General features: G+C 40.0%; 1 protein-coding gene across 1 annotated transcript; it reads left to right on the top strand.

Moving 5' to 3' along the window:
* Nucleotides 1-9,133: 9,133 nt before the first annotated feature.
* On the top strand, nucleotides 9,134-23,257 carry LOC310710081 (uncharacterized protein). The gene is made up of 8 exons (XM_083510549.1): nucleotides 9,134-9,280; nucleotides 11,383-11,552; nucleotides 13,702-13,805; nucleotides 14,755-14,864; nucleotides 16,131-16,230; nucleotides 16,909-17,014; nucleotides 20,368-20,554; nucleotides 22,155-23,257. The coding sequence occupies exons 1-8, from the start codon at nucleotides 9,200-9,202 to the stop codon at nucleotides 23,187-23,189; spliced, it is 1,893 nt and encodes a 630-aa protein (XP_083366675.1). The 5' UTR covers nucleotides 9,134-9,199; the 3' UTR covers nucleotides 23,190-23,257.
* Nucleotides 23,258-24,231: the final 974 nt, after the last annotated feature.

Raw genomic sequence — 24,231 nt, 5'->3', positions numbered from 1 at the left:
AGGCAGTGAAGGAATGATAGGTACAGAAATGCATAGCTTGATGGGTTAACCCACTGTGTATCTGTATTCATCCATCAAAGAATCAAGCTAAACAGCAACTAGGGTAAGTGTATGCATTATATCCTTATATCACATTTGAACCACATTCTTTCCCTCAAATATTTCTGGGCACTATTGTTTGCTAAGGTTTACTGGGAATTGTAACTCTGTGGGGCTTAGGAGAAGTACAGTGCCCATGATTCATTGAGGGAAAGAATGTGTTTCGAATGTGCTTTACAGGTATAGTTTGTACACAACTCTGTTTCCAGAAGCAGCTGCACAGAAAGATTGCCAGTTATGACAAGCCCAACCAGTCTCAAAGCCACTTCCCCACTTCTTCCTGGAGCAATGTTTCACTTTTTTTTTAAAAAAAAAAATCAAATTGGCCAAGAAAGAAAAACCAGATACACATATTTTTAAGGAAAACTAAAAGCCTGGGTAAAGGTAGATGTGTCAATACCAGAGAGAAGGGGGAAGCAGAGCATGGCTACAGCAGAAAAACCCACACTGGCCCCTGTAGGTAGGTACGTCCATATGCAACCCAAGTTAATAACCAGTATTGGTTCAAAAACTTGAGTACACTGTGAGCAAATCTCCACATTTGCACAAATATAAGTGCTATGGGTCTATAAGCTTTGTAACTTGAATGTTTAATTTGACAAAGGATTTTTATCCCTTTCACTGAGACCTCTTCTCTGAGAATGACAAACGCTTCACATGAAGTCTCTTGGCCTCTAACAAATAACCCATCGTGACTAGTTCTGTTTACTTATGAACATGGAAAATTAAACCCTTGCCCATTCAGTGCCTCCTGATTATCAGTTCAAACAAAGTTCTCAAGTGGAAGACCATTCTAATAAAGAATTATTTTTATTTTTATTCCAAGTGACCCTTTTCCTCAATCAGATTCCCCTACTGAATCATTCTGTCAGGTACCCTCAATTAGCCTGCCCACTTTACAGAAACCACTCAGACCGATATCTGCACTGAGATATGACTGACTCTTTCTGCTATATTGCCAAGTAGCCAAATCCTACGCTGGCTGCATTGAAGGCTTGCATATAGGAAACACGGCAGCTAATATAAATTTCTAGATTTCACAAATTCATTATCTCCCAGTGTCTTAGAAGACATAATACTTAACTTGCTTTGTAATTGCTGAACAATGATGAGAAAGGACGACTTGGCATATTTTGCAGAAGAGTATGTATAATACCACTAAAATGTTAGCTGTAACCATCATTCTAACGATGTCATCTGCAAAAAAAGAAGAAGCATAAAAACAAAAGAAAATAAATTATGGGCTTTTTCTATTAAACTATTTCCTACAGAGTAAAGAAAAATAATGCCATAAAACATCAATGACAGAATGTTGAACAAAGACCTATTCAACTGGAAGCGATGAAATTGGCATAGGAAAAAAAATTCTGCAACCATACTTACCTCTGTAATTACGGTAGTACAAAATCGTTAACAAAACTTCACTAACAAAAGTACACTGAATGTAGGTTAGGCCTTGTGACACCTAAGTACAGTGAATATTCATTTGTGCCTTGTATTATCCTGCTGGACAATAGTTATATAAGGATGTTTCTATTTTAAGATAACCTCAGGAGGTAACATTGGGATACATGAATGAAGAATATTGTATATGAAAATCTGAAACTTGGGGTGGGTGGTGTGTTAGGCTAGGGTACCCAGGGTTTTCCCCCCCAGCCAGAACTTACCAGAACTCAGTTCCAGCACCTTCCAGGTGGGCACTATCGCCATTATAAGAGAACAATGAAGGCTTTCATGGTGAGTTCCAGCCAGTGCTTTTCTTCCAGGGGAAAAAGTGCTGGTACTGCATATCCTTGAGTACCCCCATTAAAAAAGCATTGGTTCTGGCACCTCTTTTTCTAGAAAAATAGCACTGGTAGTACCTCTGGTGGGGTACGTACCTTTCTGGGGTAGTTTGTCCACCTTTGGTCCCCAATCTGCACTCAGCTTTCACCTGTGGGTCCTAGAAGCTGTCAGCATGCAGCGGTGCCCACACCCCAGGAATGACTTTGACTGGCTGGATAAACCAGGTGAGAGTAGTTGATGGGCCTCAGACCCTCGGTAAGTTAAGAACTTCCTTTGCAAGTGAAGACTAGCTCCAGCAGATTGAGTGGATGAGACAAATAGTGGGTCCAATGGTCAAGAAGGCTTTTTTGCACATGTTGTAGAGGGAAGTGAGGGGCAGATGGGAGGGTAGTCCATCTAGGAGAGACCTTGCAGCATATCTTCAGGATAAGAAAAGGCTAAGGAGTAAACCCTACACAAATCTGGAGTAGAGTCCCTAAGAGGGTTGGATGGCACCTTGCACATCTCCTTCCAGCAACTCCTGCAGCCCAGCTGGTGCCAAATGTATTGCTCTGCTTTCCTTTGGACCACATCAACAAGGCCGACAACAAGGCTGGGGTGGAAAGAGCGACTCAAGGCTTAACTTCTACCTCCCCGCAACCCACCATCCCATCCCCAAACTCCTTTGGTACTCTAAAAGCAGTTGAGTGGTTCTTTGGTTCATTTCTTTGGATTCCAAGTTAAATTAGGTTTGACAATACCATAGTACACCATGCAGGATTATTTTCATAAGTATTGGAGGGAGCTTGAGATTTAACAGCTGAGATTTTACTGTTGAAGGAGTTTCAGGAGTAGGGAGTCAATGAGGGAGGTGTGAGGGTTTCCAAAGAAAGATGAAGGCTAAATATTTATACCCACTGTCTTGTTTGTCTGGTGAACATCAGGAGAAGGGAGGCAGTAACATGCATTTTTAAGACCCTAGTGAAAATACCAGTATTTCCTAACGTTCATCCCATCTCTAGCGTTGGTGTCCATCTCACCTCTAATCCTGCTGTGCCAGCTATTAGGAGGTGCAACTGCAACAGTAAGAGTCCCTACCTCTATTCCAGTTTTTATCATAGCAAGCAGTTAAACGCAAGCAGCTCTCTAGGCAGCCTAGGTTTAGGTAGTCTTTGTACAATTTTACTTGAACCACTTTACTATTCCGTACACACTGAATTTTGTAATTTAGGAGTGAGGACATAAAACTATCCTACCCTCAAATGCTGTTTTAGTGCTGTAATTAAATGCAGGTTTTTTGAAATGGGGATTCAGTGTTCCTTGTTGATTTCCCCCATTTAATTAAAGAGATTTAAAGTTGCAGTGCAGTGTCCCCAGTGACGTGCAATGACTCTGGATAAAAGATCCCTAGATATCTTGCTTCTGAAGCTACATCTGTAGATACGCATGTTTCTCTGATGTGTGATTAGGGACACAAACAGTCCTGCTAACCCTCTCCACAAGAGATCTCGCTTGCAGAGAACCCAGTTGGAAGAGCAGAACCCTGAAAAAAAGCAAGGCAACCCCAATAAGCAAAGCCAGGGACAGAATAGGAACAGTGATTTACAAGGTTACCTACAGGATAGGTAACAAGAACAGGAACCATCTCTGATAGCTACGGACAGCAAGAGGGCATGTAACCTTTATCTAAATAATATTTAATCTTAAAATAGAATGCTTCAGCACTAGTACGTGCTTCACCATATCTGTCAGGGGAGGGGTCTATATCCTAAAGAACTCTAGTGTAGATGTGTGTACATAGAATAAAGCAAGGGAAAGAATAAAAGCAGTATCTTAACAGAAGCAGGTGATAGAAAAAGGGATAAGCCTGTCAAACAGGAAGAACTGGTTCCTATGGGAAGATCAAGACCATCCCTATTATACCAGCTTAGCACAAAACATCTTAACATTGCATGCTTTGAAATTTTATAACAGTCAAATGCTAATATTTTTTAACTGCTGTGGAAAATATGTACACCCGCCTAATAACAGCATAGTCAAAAAAAGCTGTGATACACTGTAGTTTAACCCTGCTAACAAAGTTTTGGAAAACAACCCCACATAGTTCAGGCTTATCAATTGTCTTGAAGATATTGATAGATTTACCTTATTCTCCATCAGGCCATGTGCCCCAGTTCCACGCTTAACTTGATTTCATTACTAATAGTTGCAGAATAAAACTTTCCTTCTTCCCTAATGTATCTTATTCAGAATTCACTGCTGCATTAATCAACTGAGAGGGGGGAAGAGAAGCAGTTGGTGACCTACATTACCAATAATTTGAGAACAGCATATTGTTTCTAGTTTAAGAAACTTCTACTCTGTATGAGTCAGTGTAGGAAAACCCACAGCTCTTTAAAAAAAACCTGCCTCCTTTCTCCTAACCCCTCCCACCTCCTTGAAGCCTGGTTCTAAGGTAATTTTAGTTACGGGTTTCCTATCAGATTTCTGTGAAGTGTGGGTTCCTTTCTGGGGTAACACCTGGCCATTCGCTTAAGTTTATCAAAAGGATGTTGATAGCATTGATAGCCCAACCCTGTCTCAATGGAAACTAAGAAGGCAAGCTAGGGATGGGGGCAGCTTATCTCTGTCTGAAAGAGAACAAAAATCAGACTGCAGTTTAAGTAAGAGGAAATAAGCTGAGCTGGGGTTCTGTATGAATCCTAGGCTGCTGGAGATTTGATATGGTGGGCTCTGGTTGTCTGTTGAGAGTTTGAGCTATTTTTCCATCTATGCTCAACCTGTGTATTTGTAAATAAACCAAATATTATGCCAGTACATCTCTAGAGATTGCCTTCCAAAAGTAATGAAAGCTGGGTAAATGCTGCCTGGAGAACTGCAGTGAGCACAATATTGCATTTATAGCATGCCCTAAGCCAGGGGTCAGCAAACTCTTTCAGCAGGCAGCCGGTCCCTCAGACCTTGTGGGGGGGGGGACGGAATGTATATAAAAAAATTAACAAATTCCTATGCCCCACAAATAACCCAGAGATGCATTTTAAATAGAAGCACACATTCTACTCATGTAAAAACACCAGGCAGGCCCCACAAATAACCCAGAGATGCATTTTAAATAAAAGAACACATTCTACTCAAGTAAAAACATGCTGATTCCCGGACCATCCGCAAGCCAGATTTAGAAGGCGATTGGGCCGGATCCGGCCCCCGGGTCTTAGTTTGCCTACCCACGGCTCGCGGAGAGCTTGCCTGCACCCAGAAGCTTGGGGTGAACTGAGCTCAACACGCCCCAGGCTTCGGGCTTCACGCAGCTCTACGCTAGCCGTGGGAGAGCTGCGCGACTTCGTGCAGCTCTCCCATGGCTTGCGGATAGCAGCCTGTTCTCGGGGCTGGGATTGGGGAAGCTCGGGCTTCCCCCGCCCCAGCCCCACGCCAGGGGGGGAAATAATTTTTTTTCTTTATTCCCCCCCCAAAAAAAACCTAGCTGCGTCCTATGGGCCGGTGCGTCCTATGGGGCGAAAAATACGGTAAATAGCTGCAAAATATAAACAAATGTGATCTTTAAACCTAACAGTGTACATGGGTTTTTGTTCACAAAAAGACATATATATGTGTGTGTGTATGTGAAGTATTTGAATGTGTTTAGTCCTGTGTTATTATAGACATTATTTACTGGCAAGCTGCACGCATTAATGCCCTATTTATCTCAATGGAAAAGGCTGTAGATCAGCTTTGTAAAAAAAACAACTTGCTAAACATACCCTATTTTTCTGTGTATAAGACCATATTTTTTCCTTAATTTTTCAAGTTTAAAATAAGGGGTCGTCTTATACACGGATAGTGCATAGTGCATTTTCTTAATTTTGAGTCCCCAAAAATAGGGGGCGTCTTATACACAGGGGGGTGTTATACACAGAAAAATACGGCAATCACTTCTGCTTTGTAATGGAGTAGAAGAGCTGAAAATAATGCCAAGATATTTCACATCTGGCAACCAATGCACCACTTGGGTTTCGTATAGTACATGGGTAGGTGGTTCACAGGGACGCGGGTGGCGCTGTGGGTAAAACCTCAGTGCCTAGGACTTGCTGATCGTATGGTTGGCGGTTCGAATCCCCGCGGCAGGGTGAGCTCCCGTCTTTCGGTCCCAGCTCCTGCCCACCTAGCAGTTCGAAAGCACCCCTAAGTGCAAATAGATAAATAGGTACCGTTTTATAGCGGGAAGGTAAACGGCGTTTCTGTGTGCTGCGCTGGTGCTGGCTTGCCAGAGCAGCTTTGTCACGCTGGCCACGTGACCCGGAAGTGTCTGCGGACAGCGCTGGCCCCCAGCCTCTTAAGTGAGATGGGCGCACAACCCTAGAGTTGGACACAACTGGCCCGTACGGGCAGGGGTACCTTTACCTTTACCTAGGTGGGTCTAAAAAGCTTGGGACACAAATTTTCACAGCCCTCTAGCAGCTATGGTGGCTCATTTGCTGGAAGTAATGTATTCAACATAAACTCTGGAAGTTAAAAAGTTTCTAACCTATTCATTTCTAGTCAAGTGATATTTGTTAGAATGGAAGCGTGCTTCTTCTGAAGCTGGGCTAGTCACAAATGATGATGACATAATGGATGTAGAGAGGTTCTATTAGAATATAACCTTCAGAGAACACTTGGGGGTTTGTCACAGAAGGCCTATATGGAGGCACAGCAGGTAAAGAATCCCTCTTGATTCTGTTGCACCTTGCTCCATAGATTCCTGGGGCATTTCCTTTCTTCCAAGAATGTTCCCTTAACTTGCAAGGCCATCATGGCCTTTGATCTTGGCCTGGCCTCAAGGCACTGAGGATCAAAGGAATTTGAGCTTCAAGGAATCTTTCTTGACTCTGCATATGAATGACTGTCCTTAAAAGTCAAGGAAGAATTCAGTGCCTTAGGCTCCTTGCATCTCACTCCATTCACATACTTGGTTGTGGTACTTTCTTTTTCTTTTCTTTTTTGGTTCTTGTTTTTCACCAGTCTCTACTACTGGAATTTCTCACGCTGGGGAACTGGAATAGATGCCCAAGAGGCTAACATGTTATCTGGTCCACAAATCCTATGAGCCTCTGGAATGAAGATCACCTTGAGAAAGCAGAGATTGCTTGCAGCCTTTCTGTTTCTTAATGATGTAGGTATTAAAAAGAACCAATTTCAGATTCCTTTTAGGTTTGAACCTCGGGCCTTGCCAATCTGCTTTTTTCTTGAAAGATTCTATGGACTAGTGGACAATGACTTGTATTATATCACAGGAAATAACAGGCTTAGAAGCAAGAATAAGCATTAGGAAGCAGCTTTAGTCTGTTTAAACATTTTATTACATGTGTCCCAATTATTAAGCAGGCGTCCTCTGAACACGAGCCTTGAGTTTGATGGCCTTGGACTGAAGGCCATTGTAGAGTGGAAAAGGTTCTGTGATGTAATTTTTATTTACTGATATGTACAGTGTACATCTTCCTGCCAACCTAGCAGTTCGAAAGCATGTCAAAGTGCAAGTAGATAAATAGGTACTGCTCCAGCAAGAAGGTAAACGGTGTTTCCGTGCGCTGCTCTGGTTCGCCAGAAGCGGCTTAGTCATGCTGGCCACATGACCCGGAAGCTGTACGCCAGCTCCCTCGGCCAATAAAGCGAGATGAGCGCCGCAACCCCAGAGTCGGTCACGACTGGACCTAATGGTCAGGGGTCCCTTTACCTTTACCTTACAGTTTACATCTAGCATGAGAAGGAAGTCTCACAACAATAATATATTCCAATATATCTTGCTTCCCCCACTGGATTTCTAGGGGTCTCCCAAATGCTGTACGACTTGATTCACAGTAGATGGCAAGCCAAGTCTCTACCTTTTCCATGTCCAGTTTCAAGACTGCCCAAGTCTTTTGTTCTCTTTCACACAGACACACACACACACACACACACACACACACAGTGACATTACCTGCAGCTGAAAAGGGGGGAACAAAAAGAAACAAAAAGAAGGATATCCAGATAATTTAGTTTATTCACCTGTATTTGGCAATCTCTTTAGTTACAGTATATGGAGGCAGTTAGTATAGGATTGGGGGAAGATCTTATCAGGCTGGTCTCTATACTCCTGCTAATCATTGCTCTTTTACAGTCAAGAGTCACTGAGTTTATGGGATCGTTGAGTGATGTTTCAAACTCATCTCTCAGTCTGTACCACAATATATTAAAATCTAAGCATTTTATTTAGTAATATCAGTTGAAAACATTTTGCTCTTATCAGGAAAAAATTGTGTGTTATTTCAAAATAGGTTACAGCGGGTTAACCTCGGGTTAAGAACTTAATTCGTTCTGGAGGTCCGTTCTTAACCTGAAACTGTTCTTAACCTGAGGTACCACTTTAGCTAATGGGGCCTCCCGCTGCCGCATGATTTCTGTTCTCATCCTGAAGCAAAGTTCTTAACCCAAGGTACTATTTCTGGGTTCGCGGAGTCTGTAACCTGAAGCATCTGTAGCCCAAGGTACCACTGTACTTTAAGTGAAAGATGTGTAAAACATACTGATTCAGCTTTTCTTTTCTTTTTGCTAAATACAGTGAAATCCTGAACTCCGAGAGGAATATGAATAAAAAATAGAAGCTTTCTGTTATTCTGTAAGAGAATCTTATTTAAAAAGGGGGGGGCAGTGGAAGCTTTCAGTAAAACTGGGAAAAAGCAGCTTAAGTTTCTGGTTTTTGAATATACATTTAACAAAACAACTACAGTAACTACTTTTTCAGGAGAGATAAAATCCCTTGTATCCTACATTGCATAATGAAGGCCACCATTTTCTCTGTGACTTTCGTAGCAGACAGTGTGTAGATTTTTTAAAAGCCAAAACATTGGTCAATCTGGCTGTTTCCCATTTCTTGTTGTGTTGCTGCTCCTTTGACCAGTCAGAGCAGAGCTGCAATAGCAGTTTTAAGGCTGAAGTCTTATGAGCACTTAGGAGTAATTCCCCCGGTGAACACAGACTTACTTCTAAGCAAACCATTCATGAATAGAACAAGGAAGAACTTTCAGAGCAATCCTGCAGATCAAACAGTTTCTATGCAACTGGGAGCAAAAAGGAAAACATGTAACATAAGCAGATATTTATTTATTTAAAAGCTTAAACGCTTCCTGTTCTGGTCCCTATTTCCCCCATCTCTGAATGACATTTTTACGTTGTTACAAAGGTTGCGCACTACTCCCAATCTCTGCCAAGCAATAGCAGCAGATTCATTCTTGCTACTTTTTCCCTTTCTTTCTTTCTTTCTTTCTTTCTTTCTTTCTTTCTTTAGAAAAAAGAACTTTGCCCTAGGGAATGAAGAATAAACATGGTCCAGAGAGTACTGGTAAAACTTGATGTTATGAAGCAATATGAGAAGAAAAGACTTAGCAAATATGAGCTAATTGAGGTACGTATAATATAAGCCATGGGAACAGTTATGACTCCATTTTGAAATATATCAAAATTCATAGTTGGGCAATACCCTTTCTTAGGGTCAACCAAACCGTTGTAGAATAGGGAACAAGCTTTCGAGTTCTCTTGAACTCCAGGCTAGATGTTATGTACTGTAGTAGGGAACAGGCAGAGAGAATTAAAACGAAAACAAAACAAATAGAACAACAACAACAAAAATGGCTTCATGTCGGTATGCATTTAGATAAAGTCCCAGAATGGATATTGCAAACTTGACTAAATAACTCTCAGCTAGATGCTGCAGGTCACAGGCTACATGCAAGATTCTGTGGCAAATGTTTGACCCCTACTTTTGGAAACACCAAAGCTAGCAGTTATGCAGACCTGCCTATAACCTCAAGCAAAACACAGTGCCTTTGTTAGGCAAAGAGCAGAAGCAATGAAAAACATGACAGTATTTATATTAGCAAAGCTGGATATTAATTTTAGATGGTGTTGTAGATTAAAAATAAATAAATTGAAGCCAAATTAGTTAGGAATACCTAGTAGTTGGAAGACATGCAATCTTCAAAAAGTATATATTTGAAAGATGTTTCTTGTGGTATTACTGTCAGTTGCAACCAAACCCTAGTGAATCCAGGGATCCAGTAGGGTTTTAACCTCTTATCAGGGATTTTAAGCATTGAGATTCAGACCCACTTGGAATTTTCTGTATAACAGGGGTGATAAAGACCGAGCGTATATCCTCATAAAAACGACATCATAGCAAGACATGAGAGACAGCTTCTACCTCTATCAGGCCACAGGGGCAGACTCGCTCTGCAAACAGTTTACCCACATAACTGCCCTGCAATAAGGCAGATGGCAGCACATTGAATCTAGCAAGGGTGAACGAACGTCTATATTTAGATATTTGTAATTTTGACAGATATATTGCTGGGGTAAAACCTCTCCCATTGTCTTTGATTTCTGGGTGTTTATTCATCTCACTCACATGACACTGAAATTCTACATCCCAGACTCGTTGGCGAATTGTTGCTCTGGCTTTCTCGTAACCTGCGGTTATCAGTGCTTGTGGCGAAAACCCCAAGTCTTTTAGCTTTTCCTATAATGTAGTTTTCAATTTTGATTGATAGGGATACCCTAGTGAATGGATTATTCATTAGGTTTCCAAGACCAAGTCCCTAGTATGCAGGTTCTACATGGGAAAAGTCGTAAGGGCAACTCTTGTATGTGGTCACTTAGAACACCATGTATATTTGTACATCTGTATGCCTTTATGCACATACAGTGTTCCTGTCACAAAAGGAGGGTATGGAGTATAGTGATGTGGAGCAGAATATTTCCCAGTGCTTTCTTTTTCCATTGAAAAAATTTTGATTCCTAGGTTTACTGGAAACAACAGATGGATAACAATTGCAAATAAAATATTAGGCAACCTTAGCCCCTCCAAAGTTTTTAGCTTTGTTTGCTACATACAAGTAAACAACCTAAATTAAGCCACTCTTGAGGGCATCAGAAAAATTTCCAGTGCAGACTGAAAATTTTCCAAGGCAAATTTCCCTGGTTTTCCAATTCAACATTTTCCAGAAGACCCACATCATAACATCATGCAAGGAGGGCTTACACTTGTATATTCTTCTGCAGTAGGAGTTGTGCCCAAGTTTACATAATAAAAAACAAACAGGTTAAAAATAACATTAATATAAAGTAATAAAATTTGAAGCAGCATTCAAACAAACTCCAAATTCAGATAAAATACAAAGAGCAAAGAATAACATTTAAGCGCTAAAGGAAAATAATAAAATTGTGGCAATGGAACATTAAGGCCCCGGCAAACCAATCTGGCAGTACATTCCACAACCAGGGTTTCAATTTCACTTATACCCCCCCACCACACACCTCATTTGGTGGGAGTCCTTGAAGAAGGGCCTACCTGCTAACTACCCGCTCACCCTGTATAAAAGTAAACAAACAGATCTTAAAATGCCATTGCTCTCAAACAAACCATTCCATAAAGCTGCCCTGGAACTTTCTGCCCTTAGTGAAAAGCATGAAACACTATACCAGTGAATGCTGTATCTTTTTTATTAACAGTGCCGAAAGCTAGGGAGAGTACAGGTAAACCCGTGTGTGAGAACTCCCCTGACATTTGACTTGAATCTGAATTATGAATTGTCTCGATCTGTAAAATCAAGTATTTCTGTAACTCCGTCCACTCAGCATGTTATTCAAGATGATCAGAGCACAGTTCAGCAGCCACAAAGGTGAGACACCCACCCACACCTTAAGTTCATACCGGTGTTTATTTTTGGTAGTTAAGTCCATCTTCTTCAACTATCTTCATACTATAGTTTCCCCACTTGACTCCACAGAATGCTTTGTATTGCTCCCTGAACCCTGAGGACTGGTCTGATACACTAGTAAGGAAGGTGAACAAATAAGGTGGTTCTTTATGATTTAGTGTAGTTTCTCATCGTTAATAAAAATGGTCCTTATTTAGAAAGAGGTATGTAATCACATTCCTTGCTCAATTTAGAATACTTTGTGGACATAATCATTATGAATAAATGTATGTATACAATTTGCAGCAGGTACAGGATAGGTTTTATGTTTAAATTTGTGTCTAATAAAAGAATGGATAAAAATCAAATCTATTTGGATGTGAGTCTTGGAAGAGCTGCTCCCTGCCTTGCAGGCCTTTTCCCACCTGGCCTGGGATGGCAGGACACTGACTGACTCCAGCTACAAAAGCTGAGGTTGCGGAACAGAATCTTGGGCTGGGGTATTGTTTGTTGGGGGTGGGAGTTGTTGCTGTTAATTATTCGCATCTTTATTTTTATATGTGGAAATGGTTCCACATTTGGTTGTGTACTTTTTGATGTTTTCTTTATGACTACTTTTGTTACGTTTGTAGTTCTTTAATTCCTAGAAAGTTGTAAAGCACCTTGCGCATGGTTATAAGTTCAGAAAGGAGGCATACAAATAAAATGATTGATTGGAGTGATGATTACTACAGGAGTAAGACGCTGTCAGCATGTGACGCCTGTGCTCAGAGACCTGCACTAGTTGCCAATCTGATACCAGATCAAGTTCAAGACAATACGATTAGTATATAAACCCCTTAACAACTTGGGACCAGTTTACCAGTGGTTTCACCTTATCCCATATATTTACACTGGGCCGCTTCAGTCTGTGGAACTGGGACTGTTACAGGTGCTACATAATACTTGCTCTGCATTTGTAAGAAACCAGTCATTTTGTGTGGTAGCACCTACACTTTAGAATTCCCTGCCTATTAACATCAGGCAGATGCCTCCACTGTACTCTTTTTGGTGCCTTTTAAAAACATTTTTGTATAGACAAGCCTACTCAGATATGTAGAATATTTTACATGTATTTTAATTTTTTGTTTAGCTTATCGCTTATTTGAATTATTATTTGAATGCTTTAAATTGCTGTTTTTACTAATAATTTTATTGCTTCAGTCTTTTTATAAACCGTTCGGAGGGTTTGGTTGGGGTTTTTTTAACGATCAATTTTTTTTACAATAAATAGGATGAATTTATTTATCAGTTTTTTGGTGCAGAGGGAGACTTGTCATGTTGTGTCCAATCCTTCGCTCATTTTTGTCTTCCAATGCAAGGACTTTGGCCAACAACAATAAGTTAGCTAACAAGTGGAGGACTCAGCCCAGCTCCCCCATATGCTGCAAGCACAATGAAAGCTTACTAGCGTGGCAGGTCTGTTGAGTTTGTACAGAACAAACAAACATTTCTGTGGAACAAATGCCTTCCACCTTTCTGCTGAGGGATACACTAACCCTTATCTTGCAGGAACATATTCATTGTGTATGTATGTAATATGCAGGCTTGCATGCATTTCCAAAAGCAAGAAGATGTGTGCCTAAGCTTTGGGCCTAAACTACCTCACAGGGAGCTGGGGGAAAATAAAAGGGGGAGAACCAGGTTTGGTGCTTTGAGTTTGTTGGAGGAAGAATGGGACATAAATTTAGTGAATTTTAGTGAACCCAGGGTGACCCTGTCCAATGACCTCACGTCTCCAACTTCAACGATTGCATGGCTGCCCCCACCCACAACGTTTTTTTGTTACACTTGGGTTGTTTTGTTCATTGCTTTATGATTTTGTTGAAATCTGTCCTGAATTTTATTTTAAAATAATTTAAATTTTTAAAAAAGAACTTTATGTTGAAAGAACGGACTATAACATTTAAGAAATAAACTAGTGTGTAAATAAAAGTAATCCCGTGAAAACCAATATGTCAATTAAAATAATCTCTTTAAAGTTGACAAAATGCTGACATTCTTTTCTGCTGCCTTTCACAAGTGATTTAACCGTATCCAGCCATATAATGTTTCCTGTAGTTTACAGCTGTTGTTATTGTATTACTGTTAGGCCCCAATCCCAGTCAACACAAAGGAAGGACCACTCTGGAAAACCTGTTGTGAGGCTATTTAGTGCTCCAAGCTACCTGAAACATAAACCAACTAATCAGAGAGGTATGTTTGCTGTTTTTATTTAAAGCAGGGAATTGGTTTGGAACATTCCACCCCTCCCCTCCCCTCCCCATTTTTAGAAATACTTCTGCAACTAGGGTTCCCCCAAGCCTGATGGTACCTTCCTCTTCTGTGTTGATGGCACCATTTTGACTCCAGAAGGATCTACACTAGGAGAATGTGGTCAATATTGGTATGCAGTATAATATAGGATATGGGATTACCTTAAATCTGATGATCCATTTGACCATTCCAGATGTATTTTAAAGCAAGCAGAGATGTGTACTTGATGCTTGCACTGCAGTCATCAAATTCTGCCCATTGAAGACAAACTCTGAACTATCCCAGTGGACTTCAGTGCTGTGCAATTTGATTTTTTAATAGAATATATATATTTTAATTTGCAGTAAAATAGCATTGGTTACTTCCAACAAAACCTGTATAGTGTTACATGCATACCGTATATCAACTGCATATAAAAATAACAGTTGAGTGGGGACACTAAAATAACTGAAACATTGAACACATTGTCAAGGGTTTAACTATCTGTGACATAACCTCTCCATAAGGAAGCATGAGTAGTGGAGGTCTTACATTAACATCACTTCTATTTACATGGTGATCACACATTATTGAAATGATCATGTCCAGTTTGACCTCTAATAACCCTTCCATGTTGCGTTAGGTGCCCAGAAAGAGCCAAAAATCCCAAACATTTTCTAGCCATCCTGTCAGAAATTGTCCTTTGGAGGCCTAACAATGGGAGCCAATCTCTAAACAGGCAGCAGTAAATAGCATGGCAATGAGTTCCTTTTTTCGTATGAGGGGAGAGAATCTAGATCTGTGTCTAGCAACAGAAGAGCCAGAGCTGGGTTTGAGTTCGGTGGGTGACCAATAACATTAGAGACAACATCAAAAATGTGATTTATTCACATTTTTATGTTTTTTTCAGTGAACATGGAGGCTCTAGATGGAGGTTTCACGCTCCTGAAACTAAAACAAAGGCTTAAATCTGCTCATTCCGCCACAGAAGTGCAGAAAAGACCTGGGAGAATGTCAGAGGTGAGCCATGCTGCCAAGTGTTTTCTTGCTGTTTCTATAAAATAATTTATTGAACGATCTAGCACGCTTGTCTGGTATATGGGTCAACTGGTTCTTATTTGCTGAAAAATTAATTGGTGGTGGTGGTTAGTTAGACATTGTTATTTTTGGTCAAAACATATGTTTGCATGATGTATTAAAGAGGAAGCCAATTAGATTGTATGGCAACCCTGTACCACTGATGGAGGAAATTTGCATGGCTTTGACAGCGTTAAGCAGCCTAGGTTGTTTTAACAATGATGCACAGTGTTGCGTAATACACCAGTTCTGTGTTACTGCCAAATGTTCCCATAATAGTCTGCAGAAGAAAGGAATGTTCTCCTTGGGGAGGATAGTGTCGATAATTCTGGTTGCCTGCTAATCCCAACAATTTTTTAAAAAGATTATTTTAGATAAAAATCATTAAATGTTAAACTAAACAACACTGTCCCTCTTATGTGGGACGCAATTTAGAATGGCAGATTATATAAATGGGACAAATAAGCCTCAAGGGGGGAAATCAGAATAGTGAAAGAAATAGCAAAGGCTTTCTTGAATATTTATTTAACAAATATAAGTATAATTATAATACTTGCATAAGTATAATACTTGCATAAGTAGTATTTTTTGTAATTACAAATTATATTTAGAGCCACACACTATTTTTCCTATGAAATCATCCTTAGCAATACAATCCTGTTTATAGGATCCTCTGTTTTAGGATCAAAGAGGATCTAAAAACCTGCATGTTTTAAAATATATTAATGTGTTCAATACGTTGTTCCCCTTCCTTCACATTTTATCCTCTCAACATCCCTGTGAGGGAAGTTATGCTGAGAGGCAATGACTGGCCCAAAGTCACCAAGTAACCTTCATGGCTGAGTCGGAATTCGAATCTTGGTCTCCCAATTCCTAGTTTAACACTCTATCCACTACACTTTAGTTCCGAGACACCACTCAAAATATAGCCTTATGTTGACTACAGAGGCATTTTGAATACAGAAGAAATGTGACTAGTTCTTGTGTAAATTGATATGGGACAATCTTGCATGTGACATGATAAAACCTAACTCAAAGTATTAAAAGAACATTTGCAATTTGAGTCAATTATATCAAAGACATGTTGTCTTCATACGGCTCTATGTCATTTAATTGTAGCCCAAAGTGATATTGCTTGCATAGGATAATTGCTGTAAGTCCGTATAACTGCTTTGACATATGCACAAAAAAATGTTTCCCAACAACCAGGATGAAAGGAAATCTTTGAGTGGCATGGATGATTATCACAGGAGTGTATTTGGAGGAACCAGTCGTGAGGATGGAAGGACAACTGCTGCTGTGGGAAAAGGTTGGAGAAAAATAAATAATAAAAATGACTAACAAAAACCATAGTAGCCATTACATAGCACTTTGGCCTCACAAATGCCTCAGTAATTTGGAAGAACCATCTCAGTGAGAAACAGAACATCACTGAAAAAGTCATAGTCCAATTGTTGAGTTTTGCCCCCAAAGGCTGGGAAAGCTAGCGATGGTTTTTGAACCAGCAGCATTTGCCTAAACTGGGAGAGTAGACGAAGATTTGTTTCTGCATATATTATTTGATACATCTCATGCACTTCTTAAAACAGATTTCCTAACCTTTTGAGTACAAAATAAAATATTTGTTAGAATGTATTGACCTAGTTATATTTTGATTTATACGTAATTATGATGAAAATAAACCAGATGCTTATAATTTAATTAAAAAACCATAGTTTAGGACAGGTATGGAGGTTCTCTTTGTGGCTAGCTTAGAAGCAGCTTATAAATGACAGAGGCTCCATGCTGAGCTTTAGTATCTGAATCAGCTCTCAGACCAACAACGGAACCACAATGGTGCTACCCTGTACCCTCATATTCTTTATTTTATCTAACTTCAAGTTATTATTTAATATAAGCTACTATGAGTGTTTTCTGTGAAAAGCCACTTTTATCTTGTCTATGCCATTGTATTTGTGAGATGTAATAAATTTCATTGTCATTTCAGGTGTTTATGATGAAGCCAAACATGGAGTTGATCAGGAACTGAAGAGAAAGGGTAAAGTCAAATCCTGTACAAATGTCCATTCTTTACAAGATAACCTGAACAAAAGGTAACTATTCATAATCAGGAATAATAGTGCACATGGCTGTTGAGAAGATGTTGGAGGCATAAAATGGCTACAAAGGAGGATGTGGTGCTTGTATCAGGCATCAAATTTTGGTTCCCTTAACCAAAGTGATGTATATATAAATGCACATATAAAGGTCCATTTTGGGGGATACTCCACCCCTGCAAATTAGTACAGCTTCAAGGCTTCAGCCAATCTTAATCTAGCCTGACTACTGCATGTTTTACCAATGCACAAGTCCTACTTGTGTTCAACTACACAGGGGATTGATTCCTAAGAGGAGTTGTCTTAGGCCTGTAGCCACTGGAGAGAAGGAGACTAGAATGCAGAGTGGCATACTTTATTTTTTATTTTTTAAATTTTTGTAAATATAGTAAGGAGTCAGTATTTTCCTATGCCCTTTTACAATGTGGCTTTTTTGAGGGGTTGTTACTTTTATTTTGATTATATTTTGATTTTATTCAGTGAACCGCCCTGAGACGTCTGGCTATAGGACGGTATATAAATTCAATAAATAATAATAATAATAATAATTGCCCAGTAAAAGAATAAAGCTGCTCCCAATATCCAGTGTTCTGTCCCAATAGGAAAAAACCACAAGGATTCTTATGGACTTGCGTCCAAATATCTCTCATCAATCATAGTTCTGATTTCACTCATTGGCTAAAAACACTGAAAGGCAGGAGCAACCAGAGTAGCTCACAGAAATTGCTTAGAAAGATGCTTGCATATTTTGCTTTATAATGTTCCTTCTAGTAGGGCTAGAGGCTTACTTTTTATAAATGAAAGCTCATATAATTTATTATATAATAAAAATGCAAGGGTGTCGTAATGCTGTAGTGTGCTTGGCCACAGACAGATGGCACTGTGGACCACTGGACCATTGCAAAAGCATTGGAAGGCAAAGAGGAGGGAGACAGAGGCAGGGAGACAGGAGGCCAGTGCAGGTGGGTGGGTGAGCAGTGATTTATTGATACTGATATATTTTTTTACTTGTGTCTTCCTTGGGATTCTCCAGATTCTGCCCATACCTCCCCCTTTTGTGCTTGGGTGGTGCAGTTTTGGCTAAAATTAGTGTGGGCACTATCCTCAAAATTTCAGAAATAGAATAGAAGGTTATATAAAATAGCGGGGAGAGGACCTTCATTTGTAGGAGTTTTATATTGCTCTCCTCCCTATCCCTCTCCTGATGTCCTGCCATAAGAAATAAGGTGTGTGTGTGTGTGTGTGTGTGTGTGTGTGTGTGTGTGTAGAGCTAGTGGTTTTGTTTATTACTAGTGGGACACATAAAATGCAAAGTCAATAAATTCCTATAAAAACAATTGAATAAAAATCAGTAGATACTATTTTGATACAGTATCATTATTTCAAAATATATTTAGATAATATTTTCCAACTATTCATTTAACACAACAACCATTACAGTGGTACCTCGGGTTCAGTACTTAATTCGTTCCGGAGGTCCATTCTTAACCTGAAACTGTTCTTAACCTGAAGCACCACTTTAGCTAATGGCGCCTCCCGCTGCCACTGTGTGATTTCTGTTCTCATCCTGAAGCAAAGTTCTTAACCCGAGGTAATATTTCTGGGTTAGCGGAGTCTGAAACCTGAAGCATATGTAACCTGAAGTGTATGTAACCCGAGGTACCACTGTACATCATATGATTGTATTTTATCCTGTACCTTACGGTTCTAATATGTAACAAATATAGAACACTTTTCTATCAATACTTTGTTCTTTTGATGCCTTCTCGGACTCTAATAATATTTGTGAGTCTTTACATGTCTTTGTTTTATAGTCCACGGTCCATGGAAATCTCAGTCCCCGTACAGAATAAATTTCCTTCAATTATATGTTGAAAGCTAAGCTAAGAAGTCTTTTTCCTCCCTTTTGATTCCAAGAAAATAATACTCTGTCAGAAAATAAATAAAACTTATGACAAAATATAACATATATACTTACAAAAGAGCACTTTGGCAATCTCACTTTTATTTCCTACTAACATATATGAAATTGTTCAGAGCCTATCAAAGTGCCACAGCTTGAGTATGAAAAATGCTCCTGTTTGCCCAAGAATGTGGAATCCATGCGGCATATGAAACTCCAATATACTTGCCCCTCCCTTTTATGAGGCTTACAAGACACATTTTTTTGGATCTGTTTGACATCAGGATGAAGAATACCTTTACTATATTATTTTATGTGGCTTTTGATGTCTGTTGGACACTGAAGGACTGCAAGGTCAGGTTTGGGGTTTTGTAGCTAAAATAAAAAGGCAAGTAAAATTGGGAACATGCCAAAAACTTTTACAATTATTCATAGCGTGGATAGCAGGTATGTAGGGAGCAGCTTTCTTCTCCTCCAGACTCACACAGTAAAGTTGAACTGGCCATCTGATTAGAGACAGAGCAGCTGTCTTTGGCAGCTATATCCCTGCAGAGGATGTGTGAATGTGCTATAAAATCGAGAGCACTTGAATAGATGGAATTAATATAGTATTTCTGAAAACCGGTACTATTGCTTTGGTCTGTGTGCTTTCTCCCTCAGACCCTGAGTTGCGTTCACGACAATTTTTCTGATGCAAACAAGAAAACAAGGCAACTGCTTTATGTTCATTGTTTCTTGGATGCACCAGAACCTATGGGAAAATGAGAATATATTTAATGAAATGTGGGAGAGCTGTAGATGTAGGAGATTCCCTAGTTAAATTACAGCTCAGCCATAGCGGCTGAACTGCTATGCAATAGGAGGACAATGACAGTGACCTAGGGTTGTTGTAAGAATGACTGAGATTAACATGTGCAAGGTGCTTGACACGTTGAAAAAGCATGTTGTTGTTAATAGTAGTATTACTACTGGCTTCGAAGCATACCAGGTGAATAATTGATCTGGTGCTCTTGCAAAAGGCATTATCTAAACACATACATTCATACATACAGACATTTATATACCACTGTATCATAAAAAATATATCACAGTGGTTTACAACAATATAAAAACATAAAACCAAACAATAAAATCATAAAAAGTTTTTTTAAAGAACAAGCTAAAAGATAAAAGGAAAGAAAAACAAACATCAGTAAACCATTGTGGGAATGTATTCTTAATTGCCTACATAGGCCTGACAGAATAGAAAAGTTTTTAGCAGATTTTTAAAATTGGGCACAGAAGGCACTCACTGAATCTCAACTGGCAGTGTTCCACAGGACTGGGCTGATAACACATTACTTTTGAAGAACGTAATATCAGGGTTGGAACTAGCAATATCCAGTAATATTGCTTATTTAATTGTTTGGTGACCACTTATTACTATCACTATTTTTTTAAAATGCAGAGACGCTCTTTGGAAATACGATTTCACCAATGAGGAAAAAAATATTAAGACTTTTATCCACTTTGAGGATGCAGTACTGAAAAAGAAGGTGGTTTCTGTACCTCTGTGCATTGAGGATGAAATAGAAAAACCAAATGCCAAAGTGATCAGAGCTGGCAGTTCAAGGCCAAAATGTGACAGCTTACCGGTAATATCATCTCCCCACCACTACCACTACCACCTGTTTAATGGGTTTTTAAAAAATTCTATAGGATAAGAAAGTAGTTACCTTAAGAATTTCCCATTCTTATCTCAGTGTTAAGATACCCACTGGAAAAACAGGTTACATGGTTTGAAAGAATTCTCATTGCTAATTACAGAATGTAAGAGAATTCTTTATGAAGAACTGGTTGACAAAAATGGAAATCCCCGTGGCTTAATATATCAGTTAAATCAGTAGCTGTCTTAGGCAAGAGGCTGCTAAAATACATGATAAACCAATAGACTTCACAGTGCAACTATCCCTGTTATTCTTATTTGAAGGACCAAAGGAAGAAATTTTTTGTTGTATATTTTAAAACTCTTTTTTTTTAATGGGGAAGTGTATTCAACCAACTACTGCTAAGCATGGACAATTGAAATTGATGAACTAAGTCATGTTTCTAACCTCAATAGGCCTATTCTGAGTAGGACAAACACCACACAGAAAGTCCCATTTCCCATTGGACAGCAGCTAATCAGCATTCTGTTCAACTAATGCTGATGGTAATATACAATTTTTTTACATTCTTGCCATGTTATATGTTATCTTGACCATATTCACATGACCTTTAGCAACTGGCTTAACTGACATCTAAGCCCACAGATGTAATCTTTTTATGGGACCTGAGTGAAATTTGTCACAAAATACGGGGAAATGCATTTCTGCATGATTTACTGTACAGTACTGCTGAATTAAACCCTCATTGCAATCAGAAGACTTTGTTTACAAAGTACTATCCCCCCCCACACACAAATGACTTTATCTGTTTTCAAAGCATATAGATTGGATTTTACTAATACTACAAATACAGAAATGGGGCCAGCGTCATACAGTGCCTGAGAATGCTGAGCTTGTATATGGGAAATCTCGTTTCAGTCAAATTGCTACTTAGCTATAAAGCTGTGTGTATTTTGGGGCAAGTCATTATCTTACAGCCTTGCCCATCTCATGGGGTCGTTGTGAAGCTGAAATGCTAGTCTGAGCTCTTTGAAGAATGGGTCATGCACATAGGAAACTGCTTTAGTATGGCTCAGTATGTTCGATCACTGGTCCATCTAATCCAGTATTGTTTACACTGACTGGCAGCAGCTCTCCAGAGTTTCAGACAGGGGTCCTTCCTATCCCTACCTGGATATGTTCATGTCATGAGTCACTTAGTGCCTTTGGGTTCAGATCTGGGATGGTAGACGGGAGGAATGGGATGGGGGGATTGAGACAGTAGAGCAAAGCCTTTCTGAAGAAAGCTCTTCCCTGGCAGACAACAATACTGGAACAGGAGTTCTAGCTGCTTCCTACCTGTGCTGTTGGTGGCTGGAGAGACCTCAGAGCTATGACTTGAGGTGGCTGAACTGGATTTAGTGGGCACAGGTCTAATAAGCACTCCCAGGGTCAGACAGTGCCTCTGCTGATGAGAACAGACACACGTGCCCTAGCAGCATGCGTGCCTACAAGCTGGACATTCTCACCAAGCTAATAAAGCTTGTCAAGTGGTGTGAAAGTTTTGTTGGTGTGAAAGGTTTTAACATTTCTCTCCTCCTTTCTCTAGAAGTCAAGTGAATCATTTCCCGTCTATTGCCAAAATGAAGGGTATGTAAAGAAGCATGCATTGAATACATGTCTTTCTATGTATGGGGATGGAGCATTTTATGGTGTGAATAGGAGTGGTGAAATATGCATGCAGCTAAACCCGGTCCTACGAAATAACTATAATGAATCCACTGCAATCACCAGAAGTAAACAAAATTCTCCCCCCAATGAAACTACAAAGAGGAAGAAAAAGCCAGCCCTGTCTGGGAAACCAAAACGCATCGCTGTTCAGATTTTATCTGTGAAGAAAACACCATGTGATGATATCTTCACAAGTTCTCAGAAAGAGATTGTTCAGAAGATGAGTGGAAGTGTCACAAAAACTTTCAGCAGACATACGGTCCCTGAAAGGAGTATTTCAACAAACATGCCTCAGCGTCAGAAAGAAGGCCTTATGGTATGTGGAGAGAATCCAACACTGGCCATATACCGTACTATTTCATCTAGAAGCCTGATTTCAGGAATAAAATCCCAACTTCCAGATTTTTTTGACAAGGAGTTAGCTTCCCCCGAAGAACCCCGTAAGAAGGATAGAGTGCTTTTTGTGGACTACATCCCCATCTCAAAGCCAATTCCAGTTCCAAGATCTGGAAGTAAACTCACTAACCACCACAACTCCGTCCCTTCAGCTCGCAGTTCATGCTCATCTCATAGTTGTTCTAAAATCTTATCAGTGGAAAGCAGCAAGTCTGAAGTGAAGCACCAGGATAATTCATACCAGAAACCTTTTCTGGATGAAAACAGGGCAAGCAACATGGAAGTCTCAGCCCAGTCCCCAATCCAAGAAGACAGTGAGAGGTTAAGGAGCTTTCAGGAAGAAGTAAATAGTAGCCTTGAGCCCCAGAAATCAGAATTGACCGCATGTTCAGAAGAGCAAAGCGCTGGGTCTGCACACGCTCCAGTTATAAGCATACCAACAGCAGAATTCGATGTCTCCGAATCTCATAGGGATCCGAGCATGCGGAACCTGTTACCTGTGGGTAATGAAAAGTAGCTTCAACCTCTGAAATGACTGTTGTGTGAAGTGCATAATAAATGTGTACAATAATCACTTCCCCCAAATCTGTTGCCACAATGTAGTCCAAAGGGATTGCAACCAGTGAGGGAGGTATCTTTGTCAATACGTAGGTTTTTATTATTATTATTATGAATGATATAGTAGCTTGGCAGTAGAATACCAGATGCACTGAAGCAGCAAATGCCGTGTGCCATCTGATGTTTCGCCAGAGTCTCACAAAATGTGATGTTGCATTGGCATTCCAGTACTCATTTCCACTCCGAGAGGGGACAGTGAAGGCTGTTAAATGGGTTAACCAAAGCTGCCTGGTGAATTCCTAGGTGCATGCTCCATATTACGCCAATATTGAAAGTGTGTTGCTGGCTACTAGGTGGCATGCAAACTCAGTTCAAGGTCCTGGCCTTTAAAGCTCTAAATGAGGGGTGGGAAACCTCAGCCCAAAGGCCAAAGGCAGACCTCCAGCCCTCTATTATCTCAGTGTTGGGACCATGCCCAGGTCATGCACCTCCCAAATGACACACCCTTGATGTTTTTTCATGGCTGGAATGTGTCCGTGGGTGATGTTCTGGACTTGCCAGGATAAAGGTGTGTGTTTGTATGTGTACATAGAGAGACTGCAAACTTCTAAGTGGATCAAATAAGCCTGCATTGTTGCACCCACTGCTCTACCTGCCCCATTTTTGCCTCTGGCCTGCGGTTGGATGAGTTGGCCCCAGGGAGGAATGCAGAAATCAGTGCCTGTCCTGTAGCTTCCTGAAGGAATAATATACAGTGGTGCCTTGCAAGACGAAATTAATTCGTTCCGCGAGTTTTTCGTCTTGCAGTTTTTTCGTCTTGCGAAGCACGGTGTCGGAAAAGTTTTGGAAACGCTTCAAAAATTGCTAAAAACCTCAAAAAAGGCTACCACACCGCGTTCTATGAGTTGCTCCTCAAAGTCAAGTTGCAACTGTATTAACAGTGTTAAGAAAAAGGAAACAAACTTGCAAGACGTTTTCGTCTTGCGAAGCAAGCCCATAGG

The sequence above is a fragment of the Podarcis liolepis genome (genome assembly GCF_965112155.1).
Source record: "Podarcis liolepis genome assembly, chromosome: 6".
NCBI classification, from domain to species: Eukaryota; Metazoa; Chordata; class Lepidosauria; order Squamata; family Lacertidae; genus Podarcis; species Podarcis liolepis.
The sequence above is the reverse complement of the archived record's forward strand: the minus strand, read 5'-3'. Positions and strand labels throughout refer to the sequence as shown.

Excerpts from the sequence above, each read along its gene's own strand:
- LOC310710081 (XM_083510549.1), top strand. The coding sequence starts at position 9,200 with ATGGTCCAGAGAGTACTGGTAAAACTTGATGTTATGAAGCAATATGAG. Across the intron at positions 9,281-11,382 it reads GCAAATATGAGCTAATTGAG|TGCCGAAAGCTAGGGAGAGT; the intron begins GTACGTATAATA and ends TTTTATTAACAG. Across the intron at positions 16,231-16,908 it reads AACTGCTGCTGTGGGAAAAG|GTGTTTATGATGAAGCCAAA; the intron begins GTTGGAGAAAAA and ends TTGTCATTTCAG.